This window comes from Schistocerca serialis, chromosome 5, assembly GCF_023864345.2.
Source record: "Schistocerca serialis cubense isolate TAMUIC-IGC-003099 chromosome 5, iqSchSeri2.2, whole genome shotgun sequence".
Lineage (NCBI taxonomy): Eukaryota > Metazoa > Arthropoda > Insecta > Orthoptera > Acrididae > Schistocerca > Schistocerca serialis.
In genome coordinates this window covers 745,449,248-745,475,448 of record NC_064642.1, presented here as the reverse complement: position 1 = coordinate 745,475,448, position 26,201 = coordinate 745,449,248, and the positions used below count along the sequence as shown (strand labels likewise).

Below are 26,201 nucleotides of genomic sequence, written 5' to 3'. Positions count from 1 at the left end.
ATGCATCATAGGACATTTTATTTTCTACTGTCTATACTTTTACAAATTAATTCATAAAACTTTGTCAACATGACCAGGAAGGTTCAGGATTCACACTCATAGCAGTGAAAGTGCAAAAACATAACAAAATAAATTTTTTTTAGATATGAAGTTTCATCATTTTTTTCAGTTACTGTTGGCTGCATTTGTTGCTATAGGTGCATTTTTCTTCACAAATAAGAGAGATTCTTTGATGAATTTTGCACAGCATACAAACCATACTTATAGGTGTATGAAACTCTAGAATTTTCCAAATCTATTTAAAACTGTGGTAAAAATTGAGATAATTAATTACAAAATTTGATTTTTTTCTAAAGTTTAAAACGTAACAGCTCATTGATTTTTTCATAAATTAAATAGATTCTAGAGTTTCAGACACCTGTAAGTATGGTTTGTATGCTGTGCAAAATTCATCGAACAGTCTCTCTTACTTATGAAGAAAAGTGTACCTATAGCAACAAATGCAGCCAATAGTAAGTGAAAAAAATGATGAAATTTCACATGTAAAAAAAATATTTTGTTATGTTTTTGAACTTCCGCTGCTACGAGTGTGAATCCTGAATCCTTCCTGGTCATGCTGACAAAGTTTTATGAATTTACTTGTAAAAGTATAGACAGTGGAAATTAAAATGTCCTCTGGTGCCTCTCCTGCTCCAAGTCAGCCCGTTTGACATCCTACCCCCCTTAAGAGAGCAATGAGCACTTTTTCAGTAGAAGAGTATCACAGTAGCGATGATGAACAAGTGCTCATCGCTCTTAAGGTAACGGTATGCACTTTGGAGCCCATGTTTACTGGACATTTTGTTCTAGTTTTCGTGCATGCTATGAACTCTAGAAGTTGCCGCCCCTACAATCTTAGCAACAACGGCACCAGTAAATGTTTTCTGCTGTCAGAGGTATCAGAACGATTTTCACTACAGCTTTCGACTCGATAGTTTCCGCATCAGGATTCCTTACCTCAGATACATTTATTCTTGTCCATCATCTGTGAAAGTTTGCAAGATCATCACTGAATCATCCTGCGTGATAACAGTCACAACAATTATGTAACACTCCGAAACCGTTGTCCACAGCTAACCGGCAACCGGCTGCTGAGGTTGCAGAGCGCAGGACAGCAGCTGTGACCAATCTTGAGCTCTGACTGGCTGTTGCTATGGCAGCTGACCTGTAAACAGCTGGCCGTTGGTCGCTTTGTTATCCCGATGCCGACGTCGTGCGTCGGTAGAGCCTTTTATGGCTGCTCTTCCCCAGTCGAGACAGCACCCTCACTGCTTTCCGCGCTGGCGCCAGTCCTCGGCCACCATGTGGGCGCACTTCTCCCCGATCATGATTGACGGCACGTTGGTGTTGCAGCGCACGATCAGCGGCATGACGGAGGCGTCGGCGACGCGCAGGCCGCGCACGCCGTGCACCCTGAGGCGCGCGTCGACGACCGCGCCGACGTCGCTAGAGGGTCCCATCTTGGCGGTGCCCACCGGGTGGTAGACGGTGGCGCCGAGGTGGGGCGCGGCGCAGCTCCAGTAGTCGCGGCCTCCCCGGGCCCGGCGCCCGCACTCGTTCAAGGGGAGGTCCCTGACGCCGTAGCCAGCCGCCCGCATCGCCTCCGTGGAACCCAAACGGTGGCTCAGTTCCACGCCGTCCAGTAGCGTCTCGAGGTCTCGCGGGTCGGCGAGGTAGCCGGTCTCGATCAGCGGCGGTTCCAGCGGCTCGGCACTCCTCAGCCTGACGCGACCTCGGCTCCGCGGCGCCAGCAGCGTCGTCATCACCATCACCGCGTCCTCGCTCACCGTCATATTTTTCAGAGCGAGTGTAGCCTCTTCCTTGTAGTTGAAGACGTCTGCTAGTAAGCTGGCTGTAGAACTATCCACAGAGACAAAAATCAGCTGTATATCTGGGTAGCCCGCCGGGTCTACCTCGGGAAAACCTGGAATGCTGTGTAGTGCGCGCCGCGTCTGGATAAATCCCGTGTAAGAAGTAAGGCCTGTCGTCGATAGGATACCTGTCCTGTTCATCAGGTATTCGAACACAGACTCTTCTAACGTTTTTCTCGCCGAAGGCTTCCTCGTGTAGTAGAGCCCGGCATACGATAAGTGATCCTGCAGGTTATACCCTACTCTGAGGTCCCTTATCACTGTTATACCGACTTCTTCCAAATGGGACTTTGGTCCGATACCAGAATGCATTAGTATGTGAGGTGTGTTGATAGCTCCTGCTGACAGAATTACTTCCTTCGTCGCTCTAGCTTCCTGTACCTTTCCGTCTTTAACAAACTGCACCCCGTACGCACTTTGCGTGTCAGGCCGAATCAGTATCTTCGTTACGTAAGCGGACTTTAGGACGTGCAGGTTTACCCTCTCTTTGGCAGGTGCGAGGTATCCGAGAGCGGCATTCCATCTCGTTCCGTTCTTTATAGAGCAGTGTATTTGTCCGAAACCCACCATCGGCTCGGCGCTGTAGTCTTCGATAATTCTGAAGCCCAGCTCTGTGGCGGCAGCGTCCAAAGCGTCATAAGCGGGATCCAGACGCGCCGGTTTGGACACGCGGATGGCCCCATCGCGCCCGTGTACGGCTGCCACGTGCGGTCTCCTCTCCAGCTCCTCCTCGTCGAAGGCCTCCAGCTTCTTGAAGAAGGGCAGCACCTCCTCGTAGGACCAGCCGTCGTTGCCGAGCGACGCCCAGCCGTCGTAGTCCTGCGGGCTGCCCCTGACGTACATCATGGCGTTGAGCACGCTGGAACCACCCAGCGTCTTGCCCCGTGGCCATGCGCACCTTCCATCTCTGTGTGCCAAGCAACTGCGCCCATCTGGTTCTGTCAGGTATGACCAATCCGCCTGCAACGAAATAAACCTTTTTGAAAAGAACTGTCATTACACAACTCTAGTCCAAAACACATTATTATGATAGAAGTTTTGGCGAAAGGAGCAAATTTTAACAGGGAAACAGGAGAAACGTGTAGGTTTTACTCAAAATCCCCCACTCGTGACTCTCCTCTGAAAGTAAAAATGGTTAACAAACCACGCGAAAATAAATCGCTGCATTTTCAACCAGAATTCCTTTTAGATATTAACCAAAGAAGAGGTTACAGATCATTTTGAATGTTCACCATGCAAGTGTGGGCGTAGAGGGGCCCCACTTAATATGTGAGTGTAGGCTTCAGTTTAGGATGGCACTTCCCCACTCGGCATTTCCCAACAGCGCTCTGAGCGACCTCCCACCACTGCCTGTCTCTCAACGCTTTCCCAGCTGACTGCGCATCTAGCGGCCACGGCATTTTGATTGCACTATACTTTTTATCAGACACAATTCAGACGTTACTATGGCAGGCCCTTGAAACAGATCTGCCACCCTGAATACTGTTGCTACTAAACTGCCAAACAGTGTCGTACATTCTCTCGGCGCTCTTTCGGATTTCGGTACCCTGGACGGAGCCACACAAAAATGAGACAAATAGAAAAGTACCACAAGTCACACGTGCTACACACTGCACCGGCCATCAGGCTACAGTGCTCGCCAGACAGTCCAGCGCGCCCTGTTATTTAGTCAGCACAATGACCATTGTGACGTATTTCAGTCCGCCTTGCCAGCAAGTTTCGAAATTTATTGAAGTTAATAATACAGACGGCCATACTTTCTGTTTTGTCTCATTTTCTTGGGGTTGATTTATTCAGGGTTTTTATTAATGTTTCATCAATCTTCTCTTATATGTCTTATTCCTTTTTCTTTTCTTTTTTGTTATTATTCGTAAGGATGCAACAACTGTGTCTTGCACTACCAAATTACATTTCTTTCTTTACCATGCATCAAGTGTTAAAACATTAGTGCAGAAGATGTTGTCGTATCTGACAGGTAAGCAAATCAGTAGATAGATAATTATATACATGTGCAGACAAACGATGATTACAATTTTAGAAAAATTAGGTAATTTATTCAAGACAAAGAGCTTCACAAATTTAGCAAGTCAGTAACACGTTGGTCCACCTGTGGCCCTTACTGTGGCAGCTGTTCGGCATAGCATTGATCGATAGAGTTATTGGATGTTCCCCTGAAGGAGATCGTGCCAAATTCTGCCCATTTGGACGGCTCTGTCCACAGTGCTCCAAAAGTTCTCAGTTGGTGAGAGTTCTGGAGAGCTTGCTGGCCAAGATAGGATTTGACAAGCACAAAGATAAGCAGTAGAAAGTCTGGCCGTGTGTGGACAAGCAGTATCTCGCTGAAATGTAAGCACTGGGTGGCTTGCCACTAAGGGCAACAAAACTAGGCGTAGAATATCGTCGATGTACCGCTGTGCTGTGATTGGGGCTCAGTTCGAAGAGGGACTCATCAGTGAAGGCAGGTCTATTCCAGTCAATGAGATTCCAGGACGAAGATGTGTCTGGCGATGCCCTGGACAGAAGTGGGGTACCAACCTGATTATCGCCCATCATATGGCCCAACAACCAGGAGTGACGTTCTGGGATGCCATTTCTTTTCATACTAGGACACCTATGGCTGTCATCCGCGCCACCCTTACGGAACAGAAGTACGTCGGCGATTTTCTACACCCGATTTTGTTGCCCTTCATGACAACTCGTCTTGGGCTTACATTTCACCAAGATAATGCCCAACTGCACAAAGCGAGTGTTTCTACTGCTGGCTTTCATGCTTGTCAAACCTTACCTTCGCATCGAGGTCGCCGGATATTCCCTCAATTGAGAACTTTCGGAGTATTACACTGAAGTGACAAAAGTCATTGGACAGCGATGTACACGTATACATATGGCGGCAGTATCGCGTACACGAGGCTTAAAAGGGCAGTGCATTGGCGGACTCTAATGTCGCTTGAAGAAGCTTCTATGTACAGTCCATAGATCTGAAACTATGAATGTGCTGAATTGTATGATACGCAAAAACGCCCTCAGTTGCAACTAACCTCTCCTCCTGACCACAAAGTTTCTCTGATGTAAAAAATGACTTTAATGTTGCACTAGACGCTGCTGCAGAGACTGCTCTTTTATGTTTGTCACTTTTTAAATGTAGTTGTATATCAACACGTCCACTGTGACTTAGTGAGAAACTATAAGCACATGCGTTGCACCTCACTTTTCCTTTTGAGTCCGAAGAACTAATGTCACTGATGAATGGAAATTCTTTCTGCAATTGTTCATTGAAGGAGCACTTGCGCTTCTTTGAACTCATTCTTGCGAAGAAGTATTGTTATTGTTATTGACGAGGAAAAACAACTAAACTTATCAAACGTAATATACCATAACACGACGTAACACAAAATTCAATCTGATATAATACGGCGCACACAGATGACAAATGGTAGTATTCTAGAGCCAGCATACACTGCGTTGGCGACACCAAAGTCAACGAGAGCGTATATTACTGTTCGTCTGTTCGAGTTACTTTGTATTTCGTCTACATGTCTGACATAAAACCTCCTCTGCCTCTTCCATGGCTATCAGAAAATATGCAGTTTTCTTCCTTCTTCTGTTCGAGTTACGGTTAGAACCGTTTCGACCGCGCGAATGCGTTCGAGTGCGACTTTTTCCCAGTTGCCGTGGTCTCTGACTGCCCATTAGCTGTTCGAGCTGCGGCCAACACGTGTTTGCACAGTAGAAACAGTTTGATAATGGTTTCGACAATTTGTCGTACCCTCTTGTCAAACAATTTCCCGCCCTAACTAAAACTAATAATAAAATATACTGATACAGGTGAAACGACTGTCTAATTCGGGACAAATTGGGTCAAGCTTGTTAATTTCGTTACAAGCAGGTGTCTCGAATTACCTTTGAAAAAATTCGGGACAGACACACAAAAATCGGGACTGTCCCGAAAAAAACGGGACGGATGGTCACCTTAGAAAAGGTTTCCGACGTCATTATAGCCGCACGGCGGGAATTAACAGATTTTGAACACGGAATAGTATTTGGAGCTAGACGCATGGGAATTTAATATTCCACAATACACAGCGCCAATAGCGTGCCGAGAAAACCAAATTTCAGGCATGACTTCTCATGACGGACAATGCAGTGCCCGATGTCCTTCACTTGCCGGCCGCGAGCAGCGGCGTTTGCATGGTGTTGACAGTGTTAAAGGACAAAACTACACCACATGAAATAACCGCCAGAAACCAGTGTGGGACGTACGACGAACGTATCCATTAGGACAGTGCGCCGAAATGTGGCGTTAATGGCCTATGGAAGCAGACGGCAGACGCGAGTGCCTTTGGTAACGGCACGACTTCGCCTGCAACGCCTCTCCTGGGCTTGTGCCCATACTGGTTGGAGCCTAGACGACTGGAGAACCGTGGCCTAGTCAGACGAGTCACGATTTCAGCTATAGAGAGCTGATGGTAAGGTTCGAATGTGGCGCAGACCCCACGAAGCCATGGACCCAACTTGTCATCAAGGGACTGTGCAAGTGGGTGGTGGCTCCAAAACAGTGTGGGCTGTGTTTACATGGAATAGAGTGGGTCCTTTGACTACTTGGAGACCATTTGCAGCCATTCGTGAACTCCATGTAAAAACAACGATGGAATATTTATGGATGACAAGGCGTCATGTCACCAGGTCACATTCGTTCGCAACTGGTTTGAAGAAGATTCTGGACAATTTGAGCGAATGGTTTGGCCTCACAGATCGCCCAGCTTGAATGAACCCCATCGAACATTTATGGGGCATAATCGAGAGGTCACTTCGTGCACAAAATCCTGCACTGGCAACACTTAAGCAGTTATGGATGGCTGTAGAGGTAATATGGCTCAGAGTTTCTGCGGAGGAGTTCCAACCACTTAAAGTCCAACCCAAGTCGAGTTGCTGCACCACTCCAGCAAAATATTAGTAAATATACCATGACTTGTCACCTCAGTGTGTCGGCAGGGCCGTCAAAGTATCTTGGGATTCTGACGATTTAACGTGGCTGTCGAACAGAATTCGCTACGTTATCCCTCAAGAGGACGCTCAACAACTCTATCAATCAATGCCAAGCCAAATAAGTGCTTGCATAAGGGCCAGAGGTGGACCATCTCGTTATTGACTTGCTCAATTTGTGAAGCTCTTTCTCTTGAATAAATCATCCAATTTTTCTGAACTTGTAATCATTTGTGTGTCCATACATGTACATCACATGAAGGGCTTATTTCAATTCATTTGTGTGTCTATACACGTACATCACATGAAGGGCATCTTCCAATTCATTTGTGTGTCTATACATGTACATCACATGAAGGGCTTATTTCAATAGTGGTACAAGTCCATATTTGTTCCTTTTGAGATCTAGAGTCCTAAAGTTAAATGAACGCTGATAAATCTGCAGTTGAGATACCAGAAATATTCTTGCTAGAGATGAACCTTTCTTTCTGTTTGTTTGGATCATTAATTTCAGAAGAATTATAGGCATAAAAGTGGAGGTAATGGACTTCTATTGAAATAAGCCCTTCACATCTAAGGATTTTGGTCCCTTCCGGATAATTCCTTTGCGGTGCATCTTGTTTCCTATTTTCTTAGAGTGTATCTTAATCATCGCCAGTTGGTCGCCAGCATTCTTGAGGTGCAGGCGTGTTAGGTCGTGTGTTTCTATACAATCGGGATGAAGTTGCACCTATCTGGATATAATCTGAAGTTCAATTATTCGTGCTGTGGTTGAAGAACTTGATTATGTGTTTTGGTATGTGGGTCTTTCAAATGGTTCAAATGGCTCTGGCCACAGTGATGGGACTTAGCATCTGAGGTCATCAGTTCCCTAGAATTTAGAACTACTTAAACCAAGCTAACCTAAGGACATCACACAAATCCATGCCTGAGGCAGGATTCGAACCTGCGACCGTAGCTGACGCGCGGTTCCAGACTGAAGCTCCTAGAGCCGCTCGGCCGCACCGGCCGCCTATAGGTCTTTTCAAAATGAATGTTTAGTTCGTACTGGGTTTAGGAGAAGAAACAATTCCAAAAATGAATTATACATTTTATAATCCATCACTAATTAGTGTCAATTAAATCCTCTGCTGACCATGTCGTGATATGGTAGTGGAGGAACACGTGTGAGGAGCTGGTTGGAGAAGTGGATGTGGAGGGGGATGACACAGTACCAAAGCACGACTCACGCCCGGTCCTCACAGCGTCACTTCTGCCAGCTCAGATGGTAAGCACTTGCCCGCGAAAGGCAAAGGTCCCGAGTTCGAGTCTCGGTCGGGCACACAGTTTTAATCTGCCAGGAAGTTTCATATCAGCGCACACTCCGCTGCAGAGTGAAAATCTCATTCTGGAAACATTCCGTGGTCATGTTACAGCATCGTCGCACGTTTTTTGCTTCTGTTCGATTGACAGCTGATGTGTAAACAGTAAGTTTTCGCCTAGAAATAAATCAATAGAAAGATATTAATATTCCTGAATATCTCTCCTCTTTAGTTGCGGATGAACCTGATGTAACGACCGAATCGTGGAAGGTTGCCAGAAAAAAAGAAAAATCATCCAAGTATGAATCCGCAAGCCACGTGACAGTGTGTGACGGATGGTATCTTGAGTACTTCTATCGGTTCTCCCTTCTATTCCAGTCTCGCATTGTTCGTAGAAAGAAAGATTGTCGGCATGCCTCTGTGTGGGCTCTGATATCTCTGATTTTATCCTCTTCGCGAGCTATTCGTAGGAGGGAGCAATATACTGCTTGACTCGTCAGTGAAGGTATGTTTTCGAAACATCAACAAAAGCCCGTACCGAGCTACTGCGCGTCTCTCTTGCAGAGTCTTCAGCTGGAGTTTATATATCATCTCCGTAACGCTTTCGCGATTACTAAATGATCCTGTAACGAAGCGCGCTGCTCACCGTTGGATCTTCTCTATCTCTTCTATCAACCCTACCTGATTCAAATGGCTCTGAGCACTATGGGACATAGCTTCTGAGGTCATCAGTCCCCTAGAACTTAGAACTACTTAAACCTAACTAACCTAAGGACATCACACACATCCATGCCCGAGGCAGGATTCGAACCTGCGACCGTAGCGGTGGCGCGGTTCTAGACTGTAACGCCTAGAACTGCTCGGCCACTCAGGCTGGCCAACCATATCTGGTACAGATCCCACACCGGTGAGCAGCATTTAAGCAGTGGGCGAACAAGTGTACTGTAGCCTATTTCCTTTGTTTTCGAACTGCATTTCCCTAGGATTCTTCCAATGAATCTCAGTCTGGCATCTGCTTTACCGACGATTAATTTTATATGGCCATTCCATTCTAAATCACTCCTAACGCCTACTCCCAGATAATTTAAGGAATTAACTGCTTCCAGTTGCTGACCTGGTATGTTGTAGCTAAATGATAAAGGATCTTTCTTTCTATGTATTCGCAGCACATTACCCTTGTCTACATTGAGATTCAATTGCCATTCCCTGCACCATGCGTCAATTCGTTGCAGACCCTCCTGCATTTCAGTACAATTTTCCATTGTTACAACCTCTCGATATACTAGAGCATCATCCGCAAAAAGCCTCAGTGAACTTCCGATGTTGTCCAATATATATTGTGAATAGCAACGGTCCTCCGACACTCCTCTGAAATCACTCTTACTTCGGAAGACTTCTCTCCATTGAGAATGACATGCTGCGTTATGTTATCTAGGAACTCCTCAATCCAATCACACAATTGGTCTGATAGTCCATATGCTCTTACTTTTTTCATTAAACGACTTTCAATGAGACGAGTACTTGAACCTAAGAGTTCGAATAGAACTATAGAACCCGGCATCTCTTTGTTCGTGTCCTGCAGTACCACACATAACTATGTATACCTGAATCATAACAAAATGACAGGCCATAGTGGCCTTTTGTTCTGGCAACTGATTAGAGAATCTAGTAAGTCTCGCATATGTTTTTATAAACCAGTGCCTGTGCTCTTCCGCATGTACTTGGCTAACACGTGGAGAAGCAATTAAAAGCATACCAGTGAGCGAACCAAGACTTTCATTTCCCCTATCATCACCACACGTACCTCCTTAGCCTAAGATCTGAGCCGTTCTGCGCTGTCTCCAACCGCAGAGACCTGAAAAACCTCAGCTTGATCACATCGCCGTTTCAGTCCTGTATGCAGCCGCTCACGTACCATGAAACGGATGACCTCAGAATCCTGCGTTATCTCAGATCTGAGACTGAGCTTCTAAATCACGTCGTGACGCACGTCGGTTTACGACTATGAGCTACAAGAGGAGGAGGTGACGACGAGATGGGAGATAAGGTTTCAGACTTACAGGCACGGTGTCCAACGAGCCACACGAATCCTACGAGGGTGAGTCAAATGAAAACCTTAAATTTGTAATAACAAATAGAGATTTCTCGCCGTTATCCTGCAAGTTGGTAAGCGTGCTACAAACAGCGTGCAGAATGGCCTGTAGGTGGCAGCATAGTGCAGATGCACACATACCGTCGCATATCAGTATAAATATGGCCTGCTACGGTCGCAGGTTCGAATCCTGCCTCGGGCATGGATGTGTGTGATGTCCTTAGGTTAGTTAGATTTAAGTAGTTCTAAGTTCTAGGGGACTGATGACCTAAGATGTTAAGTTCCATAGTGCTCAGAGCCATTTCAACCATAAATATGGCCGCCCCACTTGCGACTTACATCAGGGAAGAACAGGGTTCTGTTATTGGGTTTTTGCGTAGTCAAGGTGTGAAAGCTATTGAAATTCATCGACGAATGAAGGTTCAGTACGGTAACGCATGTTTGTCACAGCAGCAAGCCTACGAATGAAGTAGGAAGTTCGCAAATCGTGTGACTTCAATGGAAGATGCTCCTCGTCCAGGTCAGGCACAACTAGTTGTGACTTCTCAGAACATTGCAGCAGTTGAAGCCATAGTGAAGGAAAACTGCCGAGTGATACTGAATGACATTGAAGCATGTTTACAGATTAGTCATGGGTCAGAACACCACATAGTGCTTGATGTGCTCCAGTTTCACAAAGTGTCTGCAAGGTGGGTGCCACGACAGCTGACTCCTGAAATGAGAGAACGACGTGTTGATGCTTGTGAAGAACTTCTTCGGCGCTTTGAAAGAGAAGAATCGTTACTGAAGACGAAACCTGGGTTCACTTCCACCAACTGGAAACGAAGAGAGCGAGCAAGGAATGGTGCCATTCCTCATCACCAAAACCAAAGAAGTTTCGAACAGAACCATCAACAGGGAAGGTTATGCTGACTCTCTTTTGGGACGAAACAGGCGTCATTTTGGAGCATTACGTGCCTAGAGGGACCACTGTCACCAGTGCATCATACGCAGTTCTCCTAAAAAAAATCATCTGCGGCCTGCAATCAAATGAAAGCGACGTGGATTGCTCTCAGCAGGTGTCCTTTTGCAACATGACAATGCAAGGCCCCACACTGCCCGTACAACAGTTGCAACAATTACAGACCTGCATTTTTAGTGTCTTCCTCATCCGCCATACTCACCAGACCTTGCCCCAAGTGATTTCCATATGTCTGGACCACTCAAAGACGTAATGGGAGGAGAGAAGTTCCGTTCTGATGAAGAGGTACGCCATGCATGAGTGGTTGCGCAGACTACCAAAAGAATTTTTTTCTAAAGGAATTTATGCACTTCGTAAGCGCTGGAGGACTTGCAATGAGCGTGGGGGAGATTATGTTGAAAAGTGATAGAGCTTTGTACCACTTCTGCACAATAAATAATATTTTTAAAAAATATTTAATGTTTTCATTTGACTCACCCTCGTAGTACCGATGTAGGAGCAGTTCAGGCGAAGAAGCGAAGTCTAGTCCCAACCTCAACACCATGGGTAGTTACTGAAAGTGCCATAAGGCGCAGTGTCCCTTACTTTGAGGATATAATGGAGAAAAAAGGATGCAACCCGAAAGGAATTCTGTAATGAATGGGCTGTGCGCAATATACTACTATAAAAAGTGTAAACAAAGCGTTAAAGTCTGGCAGTGAAACATCGAACCTTTGACTGACGTTGACATGCTGCTCTTCTCCGAACGTGAGTCTGGCGGGGGACTTTGATAGTGTGTGCACAAGTACGCCAAGGTAAGCAACCCGCAATTGAGTACAGGCCCTCTGACGATTTACGTCACATTCTTCGCCTGGATGTAAAGAACCTCTATAGGCAAGCCATGCAACAAAGTCTACCGTTCATTGTGTTCCAATGACTGCCGAAGGAGGAAATCGACACATTTCAGGAAGGAGACATTCTTGACGTGGCTGAGGATGCTGGTGAGGGAAATGTTCTAAAGGCAGAGCTGGAGTATCCAACCCATCTGCACGAAAAGCACAGTGACTTGCTCTATGTGCGGGTCACCTAGTCCTGTGAAACGTTTCCATCCCGAAGCTGTTGACGACAATGGGGGACAAACGTCGCGTGATTACCTACAGTCATTAGAGAAACCTTCAGCAGTGCCTCAGGTTGTGTATGAAACCTGTTAGTATCACCTGTGGGATCCCTTTCAACCAGTTTCCCTTGCTCAAAGAATGAAATGATTTGAATTTTGAACAGTTCAGTTTTTGGAAAATCATGTAGAATGTTACAGAATACTGCAAAGTTCATTTAGTTTACCGATGGAGTGGACATTATGGCGCCGTCACGTAGTGGGAACTGAAGAGCAAACCACAGGTTACATGCTCTAATGCCACCTGCGCCCAACATCCTGCACACACGATGATATCATTCGTGCCTCACTGAGTGACTGGGAGGTTGTGAAGTTCTGGGCCCATGTGATATGAAAACTCAGATTCAATTTTCCCAGTCTGAGTTATTTATTTCCTGATTTGGCTGTCAGTTTGCGTCATTGTTGTTCGGTCTTTAGTCTGAAGAACAGTTTGATTCAACTCACCATGCTGCTGCAGAAGCGCCTTCATCTTTGAGTATCTGCTGCAACTTTTATCAATGTGAAGACGCTTACTGTAGTCAAGCCTTGGACAAACTGTACAATTTTTGTCCCCAGCTCACACCCTATTACAAAACTGACGCTTCTTTGACGCCCCAGCATACATGCAATCAAGCGATCCCTTCTTTCGGTCAAGTTGTTCCATACATTTCTTTTTTCTGCAATTCGATTCAGTTCAGTGTCTGCTTGTCTCGTTATTAATTTCTCAATCTGACCGTCTTAGCTTCAAGATTGTCCTAGAGCACCACGTTTCAAAAGTTCTGTTCTCTTCTTGTCTGAACTATTTATCGTCCACATTTCATCTCTTCGCTTCACACCCATACCGTCAGAAAAGTATATCTAAAACTTAAACTCATATATGATGTTAACAAACTTCCGTTTTTCATTAAAGTTTTCGCTGCTACTCTCAGTCTGCATTTTGTATCCTCTCTACTTGTCGTGCAGGTAACAAAATTCACATGCTACTTCTAAAGCCTCATTTCTCAATCAGTTTCCTTCTACTTGGTCTGATTTAAATTTACTTGACTCCATCATCCTTTTTATTTTCATTGTAACCTCTTTTTAAGACACTAACTTCTTCCAGGAGTGCTAGTTCTGCAAGGTTCGCAGGAAAGCTTCTGTGAAGTTTGGAAGGTAGGAGACGAGGTACTGGCGGAATTAAAGCTGTGAGGACGGGATGTGAGTCGTGCTTGGGTAGCACAGTCGGTCGCCGGCACGGTAGCTCAGCGTGTTAGGTCACAGGGTTAGCTGCCCTCTGTAATAAAAAAAAATCTGAGTTAATCGATCAACAACGAACTTAAACGGATGTCTTACGACGTCCGCCCCGAGCAGCTGCAACGAACAAAAGCGAACAAAATGAGATTAAAAAAAAAAAAAAAAAAAGTCGGTAGAGCACTTGCTCGCAAAAGGCAAGGTCCCGAGTTCGAGTCTCGGTCCGGCACACAGTTTTAATCTGCCAGGAAGTTTGACTAGCAATTTTGTTCCACTGCTCTTTCTTGTCAATTTGCATGTCTGACAGAATCAGAATGTCATTGTCAAACCTCACAGTCTTTATTTTTAAAGCAAATAACCCACACCTACCATATTTACATTTTATTTATCTTTCTTCCTTGTTACTGGTTTAAGTGTCATAGCAACAATGAAAGACAAACAAATAAAATATGAACAGTACAGGAGTGGAACACTTATTTTCAAAACAAATATTTTATCAGCTATGGACCTGGCAATAAAATTCTCTTTGGAAAGTGGTGGAGGAGATCATAAGAGTCTTTATTTATTCTCCAAGAACTTAAATTCCCTTTTCTAAGCCTTCCCTTCACAGGTTGTACAATGCACTAAATGAATAACATTGGGAATAGACTGCAGCACTACCTCATTCCCTTCTGACAGTCTAGGTATTTGTGTGTTTCTGCCTCGAGAATGTTAATATGGAAGACCACGTGTGAATGTGCTCGAAACGCGGAACGGTTACTACTTGTGACAAGCCTCAAGTGTTGGTGTTGGAAGGAAACGTGTACAGTGTACACAAAATAACTTGACCACTGCCTGCACGGACAGCATGGCAGGGGAGGGGACAGGAGCAGTAGCCGGCCCTCGATTGCGGGTGGCGGCCGCAAGGCAGGGGAAGCGCCCTTTTTTTCCGTGGCTGATCGTTGTATTTGGTCGTTGCGGACATAACATGACATCCGTTTAAGTTCGTTGTTGATCGTTTCACTCAGTTTTTTTTTTTTTTTTTTTTTTTTTTGTTACTGAGGCCAACCAGCTCTCTGACCGAACACGCTCAGCTACCGTGCCGGCGAAATCTCATTTTGTTCGCTTTCGGTCGTTGCATCTGTTCGTTGTTGATCAATTAACTCTTTTTTTTTTTTTTTTTTTGTTGCAGAGGGTAGCTAACCCACTGACCGAACGCGCGGAGCTGCCGTGCCGCTTTCTTTCAACAACTGAAGGTTACTCACAACCACAAGTGAGTCTGCAGACGATCGTATTTACAGGCTTCACCAGTACAACCAATAATTTGACAAGTCAGCTGTTTATTACTAAGAAGGCAATAGGTTACAGGATTGCACTCAAATTGCAACAGAGGTGGTTTACTTTTATCTGATTTGTAAACCTTTTTCCTTTCTCTTGTTGAAATATAAAAATTATCTTTTTTACCAAGACATAGCAGGATTTACACAATTTCACATCACCACCATGTTGCTGCAGTTGTAATTAGAACAGAGCCCTGAGACAGGCAATTACACTAATGGCCATTAAAGTTGCTACACCAAGACAAATGCAGATGATAAACGGGTATTCATTGGACAAATATATTATACTAAAACTGACATGTGAATACATTTTCACGCAATTTGGGTGCATAGATCCTAAGATATCAGTACCCAGAACAACCACTTCTGGCCGTAATAACGGCCTTGATACGCCTGGGCATTCAGTCAAACAGAGCTTGGATGGCGTGTACAGGTACAGCCGTCCATGCAGCTTCAACACGATACCACAGTTCATCAAGAGTAGTGACTGGCGTATTGTGACGAGCCAGTTGCTCGGTCACCATTGACCAGACGTTTTCAGCTGGTGAGAGATCAGGAGAATGTGCTGCTCAGGGCAGCAGCCGAACATTTTCTGTATCCAGAAAGCCCCGTACAGGACCTGCAACATGCTGTCGTGCATTATCCTGCAGAAATGTAGGGTTTCGCAGGGATCGAATGAGGGGTAGAGCCACGGGTCGTAAAACATCTGAAATGTAACGTCCACCGTTAAAAGTGGTGTCAATGCGAACTAGAGGTGACCGAGACCTGTAACCACTGGCACCCCATACCATCACGCCGGGTGATACTCCAGTATGGCGATGACGGATACACGCTTCCAATGTGCGTTCAACGCGATGTCGCCAAACACGGATGCGACCATCATGATGCTGTAAACAGAACCTGGATTCATCCGAAAAAATGACGTTTTGCCATTCGTGCACCCAGGTTCGTCGTCGAGTACACCATCGCAGGCGCTCCTGTCTGTGATTCAGCGTCAAGGGTAACCGCAGCCATGGTCTCCGAGCTGATAGTCCATGCTGCTGCGAACGTCGTCGAACTGTTCGTGCAGATGATTGTTGTCTTGCAAACGTCCCCATCTGTTGACTCAGGAATCGAGACGTGGCTGCACGATCCGTTACAGCCATGCGGATAAGATGCCTGTCATCTCGACTGCTAGTGATACGTGGCCGTTGGGATCCAGCACGGCGTTCCGTATTACCCTCCTGAACCCACCGATTCCATATTCTGCTAACAGTCATTGGATATCGACCAACGCGAACAGCAGTGTCGCGATACGATAAACCGCAATCGCGACAGGCTACAATCCGACCTTTATCAAAGTCGGAAACGTGATGGTACGCATTTCTCCTCCTTACACGAGGCATCACAACAACGTTTCACCAGGCAACGCCGGTCAACTGCTGTTTGTGTATGAGAAATGGTTCAAATGGCTCTGAGCACTATGGGACTTAACATCTATGGTCATCAGTCCCCTAGAACTTAGAACTAATTAAACCTAACTCACCTAAGGACAGCACACAACACCTAGCCATCACGAGGCAGAGAAAATCCCTGACCCCGCCGGGAATCGAACCCGGGAACCCGGGCGTGGGAAGCGAGAACGCTACCGCACGACCACGGGATGCGGGCTGTGTATGAGAAATCGTTGTAGGTGTCGCTACGGCCGCCAACTTTGTGTGAATGCTCTGAAAAGCTAATCATTTGCATATCACAGCATCTTCTTCCTGTCGGTTAAATTTCGCGTCTGTAGCACGTCATCTTCGCGGCGTAGCGATTTTAATGGCCAGTAGTGTAGTAAAGAAACAATGAGGACAAAAGAAGTCAGCTGCTTGTGCTGGTGGTAAGTTCCTGTGGAACCAAACAGCTGAGGTCATCGGTCCCTAGGCTTACACACTATTTAATCTAACTTAAACTGTTTTACGCTAAGGAACACGCTCACGCCCACACCAGAGGGAACTCGAACCTCCAACAGGGGGACCCGTGCGAACTGTGGCAAGGCGCCCCTGACAGCGGGGCTGCTCCGTGCAGCCAATAGCTTGTGAGAAGATCATCCTCAGCATTAAAAAGGTGTTATTTATTCACTTACATTGTTACGAACCCATACTAATTCTCACTTGACCGGCCGTGTACAGCTCTTAAAATAACTACATTGTTTCACAGAAATAATTCTGCAGTTATTAGTATATCGCTGTGGACATAAAAGTTTTGCGCGTCAACTATGCGTCAAAATACCATATGCATTGTGTGCTATCGTTAGCCAAAAATGCGTGTTGATATCTCGAATCGCTTATGAAATGTCAGGGATGTTACCAATTTTTCACTTTTGCACTATCATTTGCACATGTAAGCAGAAGTGAGTGCACTACATATAATATTATCTCAAGACTGGAGACATACATAGATGTCATGTGAAGTTTAAAGAAAAGTTCAGTATGTTAGCTGCACTTTCGCGCAGTAGCTTAGTGTCGAATATAACAATGATTACTAATGTTAACGAAACGATAGAAAGTTCCTCACGAAGCTGGCGAACGACGGAACGAGACGCGAAGGAGTTAATTTTTTTTACAGAATAGTTTCTTTAAAACAGTTCCAGAAAGACAGCAGAGCAGCCAGCGTGCGCACGCCTCCGTTCACGCAGTGTAGCCGACGCAGGCAGCGAAATGCTCCGCTCATGACGGCGTAACGGACGCAGCGAACAGCTGACCACAGTCTCAGGTAAACATTACACTATGTATCCTTCGGCGTTTGCTGGAACCTCATCGGATTTCGTTTCATGTGGAGCGGAAGCCAAGCTGTCTCGAATCCAGTCAAATACGAGGGTGAGTCAAATGAAAGCTTTGTAATAACAAATCGAAATTTCTCGCCGTTATCCTGCAAGTTGGTAAGCGTGCTACGAACAGCGTGCAGAATGGCCTGTAGGTGGCAGCATAGTGCAAATGCACACATCTCGTCGCAGTATCAGTATAAAGATGGCTGCCCCACTTGCGACCTGCACCAGGGAAGAACAGCGTTCTGTTATTTGGTTTTTGCGTAGTGAAGGTGTGAATGTGGTGTCACCGCCAGACACCACACTTGCTAGGTGGTAGTCTTTAAATCGGCCGCGGCCCGCTAGTATACGTCGGACCCGCGTGTCGCCACTGTCAGTGATAGCATACCGAGCGTCACCACACGGCAGGTCTAGAGAGACGTACTAGCACTCGCCCCAGTTGTACAGCCGACGTTCATAGCAATGGTTCACTGACAAATACGCTCTCATTTGCCAAGACGATAGTTAGCATAGCCTTCAGCTACATTTGCTACGACCTAGCAAGGCGCCGTATTCAATTGATAATTAATATTATGAAGCATGTACCGTAACGAGAGATGTTCTACAATTGTGGATTAAAGTTAAGTATTCTACCAGTTACCTCCTGTTTTGCTAGTCTTATTTCTCTGACCTGTTCCAGACCTCACGCCAGTCAGCGTGTAATTAAACGCGTGCATTTCGGCCTCCTCTATAAAAACAGTGTTGGCTTTTCTGCCAACACTACAGTGAAACCTATTGAAATTCATCGACGAATGAAGGTTCAGTACGGTGATGCATGTTTGTCACAGCAGCAAGTCTACGAATGGATTAGGAAGTTTGCAAATGGTGTGATTTCAGTGGAAGATTGTCCTCGCTCAGGTCAGGCACAACGAGTTGTGACTCCACAGAACATTGCAGCAGTTGAAGCCATAGTGAAGGAAAACCGCCGAGTGACACTGAATGTCATTGAAGCATGTTTACAGATTAGTCATGGGTCAGCACACCACATAGTGCATGATGTGATCCAGTTTCACAAATTGTCTTCAAGATGGGTACCACGGCAGCCGACTCCTAAAATGAGAGAACGACGTGTTGATGCTTGTGAAGAACTTCTTCGGCGCTTTGAACGAGATAGTGATGGCTTCCTTGCAAGAATCGTTACTGGGGACGAAACCGGGGTTCACTTCCACCAACTGGGAACGAAGAGAGCGAGCAAGGAATGGTGCCATTCCTCCTCACCAAAACCAAAGAAGTTTCAAACAGAACCATCAGCAGGGAAGGTTATGCTGACTCTCTTTTGGGACGAAAAAGGCGTCATTTTGGAGCATTACATGCTCAGAGGGACCACTGTCACCAGTGCATCATACACAGATTTCCTAAAAAGTCATATGCGGCCTGCAGTCAAATCAAAGCGACGTGGATTGTTGTCGGCAGGTGTCCTTAGTATAATAGTTGCAACAATCACAGACCTGCATTTTGAGTGTCTTCCTCATCCACAATACTCACCAGACCTTGCCCCAAGTGATTTCCATATGTCTGGACCACGCAAAGACGCAATGGGAGGAAAGAAGTTCCGTTCCGATGAAGAGGTTGCGCAGACTACCAAAGGAATTTTTTTCTAAAGGAATTTATGCTCTTTGTAAGCGCTGGAGGACTTGCTTTGAGCGTGGGAGAGATTATGTTGAAAAGTGATACAGCTTTGCACCACTTCTGCACGATAAATAATATTTAAAAAAATACTTAAGGTTTTCATTTGACTCATCCTCGTACGATAACGAGGATACGTGCGTTACACGTACATCGATTCAGCGATGATACGAGCCAACAGCTTTACCGGCGTATTTAACAAGGACAGCACTGACCATGCAAGTGATGCAACTAACCTGCAGTGATATGAACAGTCGCAGTAAAGGCGTGAAAACACATGAGCAGAGGACAAAATAGCTTTGCATGTCATTTAAGTTTCAAAGGGAAGGAGATTATTTACGGCAAAACTCAAATGATGCGCTTCATAGGTGACCACACGAAAAATATAGCACGTGCCCGATCTTAGCTCAGACAGTGTTGTAATTAAAGATAAAAGTGATGAAAATTTCTGAATGTAACAAGGGCAATTTTTCTGCATGAGTTATGCGTGGCGTAAAAGCGCAGTGCTGATTTCCCATGCAGTTAAATATTGAAGGCACAGAATGTATTACAGTCAGTTGTATGGTAATCTCTGATTTCGTTCCATAACTAACTCCAAGGAATACATTTCAGTACAGCTACGTCGACAACGAGGCGATCAGCAACAGAATCCAGATCCACCAAAAAAGTCAGGATTTCCTCCTCCTTTTTTATGACGTGCTGTTTTGCATTTTGCCATCGCTCGGCAGTGACGTGTCACAAATCTTCATGCGTTAGTTCCAGTATGTCTGGCAGCTTGAACGTCTTGTTATTTTCCCCCGACTTCGCTCTAGATCAGTCCTATTGGGTTCAGATAGCAGTAGTAAGTTGACTACTGTAAAAATGCAGAATATCTACACTGTGCACAACGCCGTGAATATTTTTGTTTTCCATGTTTCTACGATGCTTATCGCTGTGGTTCGTGTGAGACCGCATCTCTCATACAAAGCAATAAGCATATTCAAATAAAGAGTATCCGATTTTTCATTTTACTCAAAAAGATTGAATGTGTAATGTTTTTTTAACTTCAGCAATCTTTAACAATCTTCTATAAAAATGGTTCAAATGGGTATAAGCACTATGGGACTCAACATCTGAGGTCATCAGTCCCATAGACTTACAACTACTGAAACCTAACTAACCTAAGGAGATCACACACATCCATGCCCGAGGCAGGATTCGAACCTGCGACCGTAGCAGCAGTGTGGAATCTTCTATAAAATGTCAATACTTAATAATTTGTATTTGCAATGAAAACCAAAATTTTGCGTGCAATTTGAATTTAGAAAATAGAAAACGTACACTTTTTAAAAAAATGATGGTTAAGTACGAGGTAATTAACTTATGCTTGATGAATTTCATATTTAAAGCATCTAGGTATTCAAACCGAAAAAAATTGTCTACCAGAACTAGCTTCGAAGTGTAGCCCCCAAGCACATACGATTTTCAACTTTTGCCGCTACCGACTGCGCCACACACGTTGCTTAACTCCCATCGCTTATTTATTACATAGTGTTTCTCGAAAAACGAAAGAGCTGATTTTTCTCTGTAAGTTTGTGAAAAACATTAAGAACAGTTTGTTTCTTTCCATTAACTGTGTTCCGCTCGCATGTTTCCATATGAAGCAGGAAGCAGTCTCACCCATTTGCTCAGTACGTACTCACAGTTAGACAATCCGAGCACGAGTAGCGTTTACAGAGACTGTGACTCTACACGATTTTTGGAATAAAAATGGCGTAACTAAAGTACGGTTAAGAAAAACGTTGATGGCTGTTAATACATCAGAATGTCTTAAAGTTTTATTTACGACATAGTAATAAGATTTCTAATACATAAGTTGGACCTACTTCCAAAAGCGGACCGATACCAGTGTACATCTACATCTACATCCACACGGATACTTTGCAAATCACATTTAAGTGCCTGGCAGAGGGTTCATCGAACCACCTTCACAATTCTCTATTATTCCAATCTCGTATAGCGTGCGGGAAGAATGAACACCTATATCTTTCCCGCCGAGCTCTGATTTTCCTTATTTCAACGTGGTGATCGTTGCGCCCTATGTAGGTCGGTGTCAACAAAATATTTTCGCATTCGGAGGAGACAGTTGGTGATTGGAATTTCGTGAGAAGATTCCGTCGTAACGAAAAAGCCTTTCTTTTAATGATGTCCAGCCCAAATCCTGTATCACTTCAGTGACACTCTCTCCCATATTTCGCGATAATACAAAACGTGCTGCCTTTCTTTGAACTATTTCGATGTACTCCGTCAGTCCTATCTGGTAAGGATCCCACACCGCGCAGCAGTATTCTAAAAGAGGACGGACAAGCGTAGTGTAGGCAGTCTCCTTAGTAGATCTGTTACATTTTATAAGTGTCCTGCCTATAAAACGCAGTCTTTGGTTAGCCTTACCCACAACATTTTTTGTTTGTTCCTTCCAATTTAAGTTGTCCGTAATTGTAATACCAAGGTATTTAGATGAATTTACGGCTTTTAGATTAGACTGATTTATCGTGTAACCGAAGTTTAATGAGTTCCTTTTAGCACTCATGTGGATGACCTCACACTTTTCGTTATTTAGGGTCAACTTCCACTTTTCGCAGCATTCAGATATCTTTTCTGAATAGTTTTGCAGTTTGGTTTGATCTTCTGATGACTTTATTAGTCGATAAACGACAGCGTCATCTGCAAACAACCGAAGACGGCTGCTCAGATTGTCTCCCAAATCCTTGACATAGAGGAGGAACAGTAAAGGGCCTATAACACTACCTTGGGGAACGACAAAAATCACTTCTGTTTCACTCGATGACTCTTCGTCAATTATTACGAACTGTGAACTCTCTAAGAGGAAATCGCAAATCCAGTCACATAACTGAGACGACATTCCATAAGCAGGCAATTTTACTACGAGCCGCTTGTGTGGTACAGTGTCAAAAGCTTTCCGGAAATCCAGAAATACGGAATCGATCTGAAATCACTTGTCAATACCACTCAGCACTTCATGTGAATAAAGAGCTAGTTGTGTTTCACAGGAACGATGTTTTCTAAACCCATGTTGACTGTTTGTCAATAGACCGTTTCCTTCGAGGTAATTCGTAATGTTCGAACCCAATATATGTCCTAAAATCCTGCTGCACATCGACGTTAACGATATGGGCCTGTAATTTAGCGGATTACTCTTACTACCTTTCTTGAGTATTGGTGTGACCTGTGCAACTTTCCAGTCTTTGGGTGCGGATCTTCCGTCGAGCGAACGGTTGTATATGATTGTTAAGTACGGAGCTAATGCATCAGCATACTCCGAAAGGAACCTAATTGGTATACAGTCTGGACCAGAAGATTTGCTTTTATTAAGTGATTTAAGGGGGGTAGGACGACAAGCGGGCTGACTTGGAGCAGGAGAGGCACCACAGGACATTTTATTTTCCACTGTCTATACTTTTACAAGTAAATTCATAAAACTGCCAGCATGACCAGGAAGGATTCACGATTCACACTCGTAGCAGCGGAAGTTCAAAAACATAACAAAATAATTTTTTTACATGTGTAATTTCATCATTTTTTCACTTACTATTGGCTGCATTTGTTGCTATAGGTACACTTTTCTTCGTAAGTAAGGGAGACTGTTCGATGAATTTTGCACAGCATACAAACCATACTTACAGGTGTGTGAAACTCTAGAATCTACTTAATTTATAAAAAATTAATAAGCTGTTACGTTTTAAACTTTATGTTTAGAAAAAATCAAATTTTGCAGTTAATTATCTCAATTTTTACCACAGTTTTCAATAGATTTGGAAAATTCTAGAGTTTCATACACCTGTAAGTATGGTTTGTATGCTGTGCAAAATTCATCGAAGAATCTCTCTTACTTATGAAGAAACGTGTACCTGTAGCAACAAACGCAGCCAATAGAAGTGAAAAAATGATGAACTTTCACATGTAAAAAAAAATTATTTTGTTATTTTTTTGAACTTCCACTGCTATGATTGTGAATCCTGAATCCTTCCTGGTCATGCTGACAAAGTTTTTGAATTTATTTGTAAAAGTATAGACACTGGAAATTAAAATGTCCTGTGATGCCTCTCCTGCTCCAAGTCGACCCGTTTGACGTCCTACACCCCTTAAAGTAGTAAAGGAGTTTTGATATTTGTGGAATAAAATAACTGATGATGGTCGAAGTAGAGAGGATATAAAATGTAGACTGGCAATGGCCAGAAAAGCGTTTCTGAAGGAGAAATTTGTAGAAATTTGTTAACATCGAGTATAGATTTAAGTCTCAGGAAGTCGTTTCTGAAAGTATTTGTATGGAGTGTACCCCTGTATGGAAGTTAAACGTGGACGATGAATAGTTTGGACAAGAAGAGAATAGAAACTTTCGAAATGTGGTGCTGCAGAAGAATGCTGAAGATTAGATGGGTAGATCACATAACTAATGAGGAGGTACTGAACAGAATTGGAGAAAAGAGAAATTTGTGGCACGACTTGACTAGAAGAAGGGATCGGTTGGTAGGGCATATTCAGAGGCATCGTGAGATCACCAATTTCGTATTGGAGGGCAGCATGGAGGGTAAAAATCGTAGAGGGAGACCAAGAGATGAGTACACTAAACAAATTCAGAAGGCTGGAGGTTGCAGTAGGTACTGGGAGATGAAGAAGCTTGCACAGGATAGAGTAGCATGGAGAGCTGCATCAAACCAGTCTGGACTGAAGACCACAACAATAATAAGTTGGACCTAGTTCCAAAGCCGGACCGACACCAGTGTACGAGACTTACGGCTGCTGTCCAATCATCGAGCTTGTGTTTGTTGTTGTTGTTGTTCTGGTCTTCAGTCTTGAGACTGGTTTGACGGAGGTCTCCATGCTACTCTATCCTGTGCAAGCTTCTTCATCTCCCAGTACTTACTGCAACCTACATCGTTCTGAATCTGCTTAATGTGTTCATCTCTTGGTCTCCCTCTACGATTTTTACCATCCACGCTGCCCTCCAATGCTAAATTTGTGATCCCACGATGCCTCAGAACATGTCCTACCAACCGGTCCCTTCTTCTTATAACGAACGAAGCATAGCGACGGCCGCCCCTTCCAGACAGAGGCCAGCGCTGAGAACAGGCACGCGTTTGTGCGCGGGGCCGAGTTGGCCGTACCTCGGTCTTCTGCAGGGCGGGGAAGAGGAGGGGCACGTCGGCGGTGGGCGGCGGGTCTCCGCCGGCCTCCAGCAGCAGCACCGTCCAGGCGGGATCCTCCGAGAGGCGCGCGGCCACCGCGCTCCCGGCCGACCCGGCGCCCACCACCACGAAGTCGTACTCCGGCAGCGGGCGCGCCGCGTCCGGCGGGTAGGCGCCGCGGTCCGCGAGAGCGCACTGCGCGTGCGCCACGGCCGCCAGTAGCTGCGCGAACAGCGCGCCGGCGCCGCCGCCGACCGCCGCGCACGTGGCCGTCGCGCATGCGCACATAGCAGACGTCCGTCTCGCGGCCGAGCGCGTCTGTCACCCGACGAAATACAGACGTCAACTATAACGAGCGTTCGATTACGCAAGTGTTTCGCGTGCAGAATCCACATTTCTGTCTAACAAACCGTGACAACAATTACTTTCCCATCGGGAGAATAGATTACTGCGGATCCAGCAGTCAGGCGATGTTTTGAGTACGAAACTGCGTGCGTAGCGGAGCGTACAACGATAATGCGGCGCATCAGTATTTGGTAGATTGCTTTATGGATTCTTGCCCAATCAACGTCAGTTGATTTTAAATGTGAACAGTTTGGGTCATGCATGACTGTGACCAATATCAACATCAATTGAAAATATAAATTACTGTAACCGGACATATTTATTGTTCCTCCCGCTATAGGGTTCGCGTGACTCTGCCTCCATTATGAAGCAAGTTTATTTGAATTAATGAAGCATGAACGAATTATACGTCCTACTGTTTCATTATGTTACTAATACACATGATTTATGTGTTACCTCAGCAGTTTATCAATATTCTAATACATATATGTTAATACAGCCATCAACTAGTATACAAACCATTAACTTTTGCACTGCTGCTAAATGCAACCCCACATCAGAACTCTCACTATCTCGATCCACTCGCCTTTATTTAGCTATTCCAAATAAGCTAATTCACAATGAGAAACCGTTTGGAATCACGCTCTCAACAGCCGATAACTCTGTCATGGTTAACATACACTATGTGGCCAATAGTACCTGCACATCTGCCAGCCGGAGTGACCGAGCGGTTCTAGGTGCTACAGTCTGGAACCGCGCGACCGCTACGGTAGCAGATTTGAACCCTGCCTCGCTCATCGATGTGTGTCATGTCCTTAGGTTACTTAGGTTTAAGTAGTTGTAAGTCTACGGGACTGATGACGTCAGAAGTTAAGTCCCATAGTGCTCAGAGCCATCTGAATCATTTTGAACCTGCACATCTATTAGAAGGCGTTAATTCTGTATATGGTGTATCCTACAGTTCTGTACGGCCAACTTGCGAGTGGCTGCCATTTTGGGTCCACTGCGCCGCTGGTGATACATTGACATCTGCAACATATTTAGCCATATATATTAAAGAAGACTAATGCACTACCAAAACTGATCAGTGGCTTCAAACGGAATATGTCGGATATCAAGCAACAAAAAAATCTAAACAAATTTGCTAAATGAATCGAAAATCATTTGCTGTGGCGAGCATTAAACACAGTTTTTCCCCTGGTATTCTTTATTAATGTTGTTGTTGTTGTTGTGGTCTTCAGTGGTTTGATGCAGCCCTCCATGCTACTCTATCCTGTGCAAGCTTCTTC

General features: G+C 44.8%; 1 protein-coding gene across 1 annotated transcript; it reads right to left on the bottom strand.

The window, feature by feature from the left end:
- Nucleotides 1-643: 643 nt before the first annotated feature.
- LOC126482203 (glucose dehydrogenase [FAD, quinone]-like) lies at nucleotides 644-24,855 on the bottom strand. The gene is made up of 2 exons (XM_050106182.1): nucleotides 24,547-24,855; nucleotides 644-2,870 (listed from the first exon to the last, which is right to left on the bottom strand). Exons 1-2 carry the CDS (start codon nucleotides 24,853-24,855, stop codon nucleotides 1,305-1,307), a joined length of 1,875 nt encoding a protein of 624 aa, XP_049962139.1. The 3' UTR covers nucleotides 644-1,304.
- Between the last annotated feature and the right edge of the window lie 1,346 nt (nucleotides 24,856-26,201).

Coding starts and splice junctions, on each gene's coding strand:
- LOC126482203 (XM_050106182.1), bottom strand. CDS start 24,855: ATGTGCGCATGCGCGACGGCCACGTGCGCGGCGGTCGGCGGCGGCGCC. Junction 2,871..24,546: donor CCGCCCTGCAGAAGACCGAG/GTACGGCCAACT, acceptor ATTTCGTTGCAG/GCGGATTGGTCATACCTGAC.